Source organism: Triturus cristatus, chromosome 3_1, assembly GCF_964204655.1.
Source record: "Triturus cristatus chromosome 3_1, aTriCri1.1, whole genome shotgun sequence".
Classification (NCBI taxonomy): domain Eukaryota; kingdom Metazoa; phylum Chordata; class Amphibia; order Caudata; family Salamandridae; genus Triturus; species Triturus cristatus.
Window position 1 is genome coordinate 369,018,809 of NC_140583.1, and position 7,705 is coordinate 369,026,513.

The 7,705-nt window shown below is 40.1% G+C and overlaps 1 protein-coding gene across 13 annotated transcripts in view; it reads left to right on the forward strand.

Annotated features, from left to right (window-relative positions):
- The window catches only part of RAB27A (RAB27A, member RAS oncogene family), a 462,534-nt gene extending 455,253 nt beyond the window's left edge, over window positions 1–7,281 (forward strand). For 8 of the 13 annotated variants that reach the window (XM_085644145.1, XM_085644148.1, XM_085644147.1 and 5 more), the window contains one exon: window positions 4,294–7,281. In XM_085644145.1, the coding sequence (XP_085500271.1) occupies window positions 4,294–4,498 (205 nt within the window). In that variant the 3' untranslated portion in view covers window positions 4,499–7,281. The remainder of the gene's footprint in view (window positions 1–4,293) is intronic. The other 5 variants (XM_085644154.1, XM_085644155.1, XM_085644152.1 and 2 more) reach the window with 2 other exon arrangements.
- The last annotated feature ends 424 nt before the right edge of the window (window positions 7,282–7,705 follow it).

A 7,705-nucleotide genomic window follows, 5' to 3' on the forward strand; every position in this document is an offset into this window, starting at 1 on the left:
CTACTGTCCCAGGTTAAAATAGTAAAAATATCTTCATCATGGTTATTCAGGTGGTGTTTTACAAATTTTATTCAAATTCAATGAATGCCCATCCAGGCCTTTCTGAACAACACATAGGGGTTCACCCATCCGCATGGCGTGACAGTAAGTTAATTAAAAGACCCAATGCATTTCGGGCAATCTCTGCCCTTCGTCAGGGATAACTGTGGGAAACAAATAGTGTGTGCATTACTGATATTGTCCTCTGTGATGAAGTTGTGATTCTTTACAAGATTACTGGATTAAGGATGTTAAACAACAAGGAGTTGTTTCTCCGCAGTGCACCCCGCGTTGGAACCTGACTAGGTTCCTGTTTATTGAACTTTTCAAAGTGTGTTTGGATGGAGCACACGCCAATATCAAGCAAAATTGTGGGCTAAAACACAGGAGTGCACTCTGCTATCCTGTAATAATTTTGAGAAAAGTGGACATTTCAATGCTCGTGGCTCTCTGTGAGCTCGTCAGCCTGTCTCCAATCCACATCTGGGTGCTGAGGGATAGGTAAATCCATGCATTCCTGATAGACGGCCATAAACTAGGGGCACTCAAGGGAAACTGCAGACCTTTGACTCTGAGGGGCTTTTCTGGGATGGATAAGAGGGAGGTGAAATTCACACCTGCATTCCAAGGGGGAGGGCCCAGGCCCCACTAAAGATATTGATCAAGTAAACAGGACTACATTTAGAGGGGGTCTGTCCATTTCAAAGGTGGGCTTTTGAACGAATCTTATCTTCAAAGGCAATTGTGGGTATAACTCCTAGGGCTCTGTCTTCAGGAGTTTGGAGAAGCATGTGGGATTGGAACCATACTATGCTAGGAAATCGACAAGAGGAACTACTGGGGCTGGAGTGACTGCAACTGGATTATTGTGGTGGCCTGGGGCTTATTGTGCTCCAGGAAGGGAAATATCACTTGGTGGATTGTGGCTGGATTTTGCTGGCCTGCAGCTAATTGTCAAAGATCATGGCCCGGGACCCAAAGCACTCTCCACGGGCCTGTTGGCTGGCCTCCTGTCCACAAGATCCTAGAGTCAGAAAGGATCTCCCCGTTTCCACGAGATCGTACGGACCATGCAGGGTGCGGTGGAAACAGGTGGAAGTTATCGTTGGCTGGGACAAGGACCGTCCTGACATATGCACTAACCACACTGCGCAGAGGAGCGTGCTCACAAAGCTCAGCGGCCCACTTGGGAATGCCGTAACATGAGGAGTTCTAGGAGTGCTGGGGAAGTTTGATTTATCCGAGGGTCCTGAGCTTGTAACTGGAAACCTGTGCTAGCTCGCACTTGGGAGCGTGGTGTGTTGAGGAACGTTTGCCAAGTCCATGGGACTGTTTCCAACCTCCAGATCGGCAGGACAACAGTGCCTGACATCGCGGCCTCAGTCCGAGGTCGCCGGTTCTCTCTTCCCGTACCCATGCCACAAGGTACTCTGTTGTTGGTAACATTGTGACTGGATCTGTGGGGTCTCATTGTGCCTTGTGTGCACCCACAGCTGTCTGTCTGGAGCAACTGCGGCTTGCACCTCCGACTGGGAGTAAACATTTACTTGAATTGGAAGAGCGCCACCTTCCAGTGTCAGTCATTTGTCTTTCCGGGGATAGTGATTACGCCATAGTGAAGGTGCCACTGGGTGCCTTGAACGTCTAATCTAGATGGACGAAATCAAGTAACGGTTTCCTTCCGCTTTAGGTGGTCCAGACAATTTAATCAAAGTGTTGCCAGCAGGTGCAACATGTATCGTTGGCTGGTGTAGTTTGAGTAGCTGATGGACCGGGTTACGAGGCGTAGTCAAAACCTGTGATTTCTTGACCATTACATCTGTATGGGGTATGTGATATTGGGGAATGTCGTGGTTTATGCTGATGTGATTGCCGCAAAATTGAATACCTCTGAATAGCCTGCATATGTTTATGTTTTTTTTGATGTGGGAGGGATTGCTTGGATCGTGAATACCTCAGGAAAGTATGCATATTTGTTTATATAGCTGTCGAGGCTGAGGGGATAACAAAGCAAGTTTATTCCTATGAAGGGTACATATATGTTAATGCCGGTCTGCTGCTAATGGTAGAGTTCGACAATTGCATATAACTGTAAAGCATATATCCAATGTGTATGTCGGTTTGATTGCAATGTGTGTGTAATACCAGCCTTTTATACATACGGTGTGAAGTCTTTTTTTGTGAACTCCGTGTGTTGCAAGGGTGGCGTGTGCTAATTCTTTATACTTTGACCCTGAGGATAAGCCTGATTGCTCTGTGGCAAGCTACCACAGAGTACAGGTTATCTGACGAGGGCATCGTACTCATCCTATCGGTGGATTCTGTCTGGCTTTGGTGTGTCCCAGCCAGTCATACACCGCTGCAGTCTAACAGAAAGGTACACTATTTCTCTTGAAATACGAGAATAAAAAGCATCCATCTGGTGGTCTTTCTGCAACTCTGGCACGATTTTGATCAGTACATCCTTATTCCTGGAACCTTATGCGCAATGGAGTTTAGGTTGAGATAAAATCTGAACAAGGATGCAGCAAAGCACAATCTGCTGATGTTCATGGCCCTCTAAGTGGCATAACACCTATACCATATTTCCTAATCTATCCTCAAGACCACTGCAGCAGCAGTCCATCAATAAAGAACATCTAAAAGAAGTAGCAAGGGCTAGCCTCTGAGAACCCATAAAGTCCTCCTTTATTCCATAATGTGTCAGGGCTACTACACCCGCTATTTCATAACTGAAAATACAGTAGGAGGTTTCACTCTATCCTAGAAATGTATGATTGATCTCAACCAGCTCCTCCCTTTCCAGATGTTCAAGATCTCGAGTCTTACTTGGTTACTGCTATCTGTTCAGACCAACGGATATTCATACTCTGTGCCTGTATACTGCATTACATATGCCCCATCCAGTAAACCTGTGCTGTTCCTCAGATTCTACATGGGGAATAAGGATCTTGAACTATCACTTGAACTATTGATGTAAAATGCTGCCTTTGGCCTGAAGACAGCCCCACAGAACTTTACAAAAATGCTGGCTTCTGTGGTAGTATGTCCACCAATATTCAAACACAAGGTTACTGTCTAAGGCACTTACAGTTAGCCTCGGCCTTTACACAGTCACAGCTCTTCCAATGAGCAGTGAGTTTGAGCATACTGTCCTTTCATTTAGTGATAGATGGTGTATTTGTGGGTGATTGGGAAGAGGTTGATCTGCATTTCGCATAGATTTGTTAATCACCAACAAAATAACCTTTTATTTATTTTTCTGCTGCATGAGATATGGACTGTTCCATCTTCTCTTCCTCTGTTTTGCTATCTCACTGAGATGTCTGTCACACTCGCTCCTCAATCTCTGTGGTCTCTCACCTTTGTGCAGATCATCCTGACTTTTTCTGCTTCTCTCATCTCCCTTTCAATGCTTTGTCTAAGCTCTTCACCACATGTCTAGTTCAGCTGTCTCCCTCTGTGCCATCTCTTTATCTTTTCCCACTGAGTCTTAGTTCTCTTTTTCCTTAGTGTCTGTCTTCTCACTTGCTTTGTAGCCTCTCACAAAATTGCATCAGTGCAGTTATTCTCTGCCCTCTCTCCCTGTGTATCTCTTGGTCTCGAGTGCCTATGGATCTTCTCTCCTGTCTGTGTCGCTGATGTTTCTCTATGAATTCTCTCATCTTTGTGACTGAGGTCTCCCTTGTCTTCATATATGTAATGTGTAATGAGTAATTTGCATTTCAATACACCTGGGCAAGATTGTTTTAATATACATTATTAGTTGCATGTTTGACTCATTAGGGACGACTCTTGTTTTCAGAGCCAGTAAAGGTTACTCCCTTATTCCTACCCTGCTTGCCTGTATATCTTTCACATGGACGCCACGTGTTTCGCCCTTGTTGAAAATGTTATATAAAATGTATTTATTTGTGTGCAATTAAATTCGTACTGCTTGCTTGAAACTTGTGTCAAAAGTAGCCTTTAACTCAAAGGCTGCACACTATAGAGTAAGTAGTTACTCTGTTTAAGCTATGGCTTCAATTGAAAAGAATTCCACTAAATAATATTTCTTTGTAAAGGGCCTCTCTTCTCATTATTGTGGTCTTGGAAACTAATCATAATACATTTTAGCCCATTACATGAATCTTTCACTGCCCCGTTTTATTTTTCTTGTATCTTTTACTTTGTGTTTATCCATCATACTAGGTCTTATTGCAATCTCTCTCAAATACCGGGTAATCATGTGTGATGTGTTCCATTGATTTCCAGGATACCTTACTACGAAACCAGTGCTTCCCAGGGCACTAATGTGAGTGAGGCGGTTGAAAATCTGCTGGACCTCATCATGAAACGCATGGAACGGTGCGTGGACAAGTCTTGGATACCTGAAGGGGTGGTACGGTCCAACGGCCACAGCTCTACAGAGCACTTACATGTGGATAAAGAGAAGGACAAAGAGAAATGTAGCTGCTGAGAGTGAAAGGAACTGCAGCAGTTCAAATGCCATAAGTATATATTTCTTAAGTACCGTTACTGTTTAGTGAATTTCAGCTAAAAGGAGGTATTCCCCACTTGCCAAACGTTTCAGGAGTTATTCGTCTTTGTCTGTGATTTTTGGCAAATGTAATGCTAAATGTTTTCTGGGTGTTCCATATGATATGAATAATTGTCCCCATATAGTTCTTCAACGCTTAGGCAAACTTTGGTACTTCACTTGTTGATACTAGACCTGCATTTGCAGAAGATGAGGCCTAAAAAACACACACTGTTCTTAAAGCAGCAGTGCCAGGATCATTAAAATGGATCAGGAACTGCATTTTGGTGTTATCTCCTCTGCTCGACTTTCATTCTTGTAGTACTGTTTCATAACTCCAAGTTGTCTTTACTTTTTAGGGAAGTATGTTTTATACATAAAGGTTTACCAGCTTTGTATTTTAGCCAAAAACATTATATTTAAAATGTCCCTCTTCTGAGATACCTTTGCATGCATTAATCCTGAGCTGATTCACTTGATTTATTGGACCCGAGCAGATAAGATAGTTTTCTAAAGCATTGTTGCTATATTGTTCTTTATGAACGTATATTATAGTGGACACTGCTGTATTTTCAAAATCTTTATTTGTGTTCGGCAATGGAATAAATTACCTAAAATATGTATAATTGCCATTTGAATTTGGCATCCATTGCTTACCTAGAGATTGTAATTGTTGTACTGTTGCTTCAAGTGGGAATATTTGGAGCTAGCTTTTGTATTTTCTGAGAGGTAGAGGTGCAAATGTACCGGGAGCCACGTGATAAATCTCATTACCGTAGCCATTTTTAACATGTTTGTTATGACAACAATAATTGTGAAAGATAGATATTATCTAAACTAATGAAACGGAGCTTCCTGTTTCATAATATCGAAGTGTATTACACGCAATTTCAAAATATTGATTTTTTGGAATGACCAGCCGGAAACGCTTGTGTTATATTGCAAACGTAATATATTAAATCTATAGCTGTATTATATACACAATTTCACAGAAGTTGAGGGTTAAAAAGTAAGAATAAATAAGTAGTAGCCCAGAGATTGACACCTGCTGATATATGTATGTTCCTGTATATACACATAAATTATATGTCAATTTTCTTATGTTTCAACAGGAATTTAGGGCAGAGTAATTTCATGAGGGCTGGTGCTTTTCGCTGAAATTTTTTGTCTCAAGTTTACTTTTTGGACCCTGTAGCCTCGAAATGTGGATATAGAAAATTTCAAAATGGGTTCCTTTATGGTGAAACATCTTAAACCACGAACTTATGATGTCGAATCACTGGATTAATAACATTGAAACCTTTCCAAATAGCTAGTTTCCTCTTTGTATATCTTCTGCTTCAGTGCTCTATTTGATTTAAAATTGCAGTAGCATTGGAATTTTTTTAATCTACATTTTGCAAAATGTAAATTTTCGCATGTCATGGGAATTGTCCGCTGTGCTATTTCCAGTTGTTTCAACAAATAATGTACAGGACATGGAAGCAATGTTTTTACTTTTTTGTTTTTAATTGTGGTATGCGGGGACGCAGTACATTCAATATGGCATGCAGTTGTTGGAATTATATAATTGAAAACACTATCCTGCCAAAAAACTTTCACGTGCCATTTATGACTGCTTGTAAATTGTATGTATTTGAATATGACCGCATAAAATCACAATGTCTTGAAACAGCATTGCTCCTCTTCAATAACATTTTCCTTACTGCATGCATTTCGGTGCTCAGAACTAACCCAGATAGGTGCTTACCGCCCGACATGTGGATTTGAGGCCACTTCCAAAATGAGAAATGAAAATCATCTTTTTAAAACAATTAAATTGGTTTGAAGCACATTTCGTAGGGGAAATAATGAAAAAAAGCTACTGGCACAAATTATTGTATATCAGACTTTTCTTTAGTCAAATTATTATGAATGTGTTGCATCCTACTTGACTATTAGAAAATAGCACAGTATATTACACAATGCAAGGCCACAAAGAAAAACATAAAATGTATTGGGATCAAGTTATTTTATCAGTGCCATGCTAAAATGTTAAACTATAGCGCATTTTATATATCTTGCATGCACAACCATTCTGCTTATTGTAGACTACAAAGCAAGCATACATTCAAAATTAGTTTTACTGAAAATTATTTCACTCAGGAGATATTGTTATTAATCTATTCCAACCAATTTGGAAAAGTGTGGTTTTCGTGAATGTATTCACTTGATTGACCATTGTAAAGTTTATTATTTACTGAGAATGCCTTGAGAGGAAAATATTTTTGGTCCCAGATTTTATGCTGTAGAGAGATATATAGTTCCTTAGTTCTGCAGGTTATGAAGAAAAGGATATTTGTAAAGTTTCCCTTGAGAATGCCTTCAGATATTGTTCAAAATGTATTTTTAAAAGTGGAGGAGACTGTCATTCAAGAGGAATTCCCCACATCTAACAAAAATATGTTTACAGAGTTTACGTGATATTGCCACTTTAAAGGACACTGAGGGGTTTATACAACAAACATCCAAGACAGTAGAATGCCTTGGCTAAATAAACCACCACAGGCATGGTCAACTGCTAGTTTTAGCAGACTAGTCAATTAAATGAAGTATATTTATCTCTTAAGAATAGTTAATGGATGCTGATATATTTAGATTTGATACTAAATGCATAAGTGCTATATTTTTGTCTTGCAAATTGTATCTATTTACAAAACTGTATAAAGTACTATACATCTTTACCAACTTGTTTCAGCTTGTTCTTTCTCTCTCCACACACACACACACACACACACACACACACACACACACACACACACACGTAAATTAAAAATGAACTGAGTAAAGGTCTGCTCGTACTGATTTTATTTTACCCTTTTGTAGTGACTGTGCATATAAATGTTTCATAGTGAGAAAAAATGAATCACACATTTCTCCCTTGTTGCCTAGTGTGCCCAGGATATGCCATTGCAATAATTGTTACTTCAGCTGCTTCAGCTATAGCTATGTGTTGACCTTCATTGTAAATGACAGATGAACAAAGAAAGCATTATTCTGGAGAAAGCGTCATTCTAAAATATTGGCCTATGTTACAGTTCGAACCCGAATTCAAAGGGATATTTAACTGTACATCTATGTTAGCATATGAACGATCAAAGAACTTTA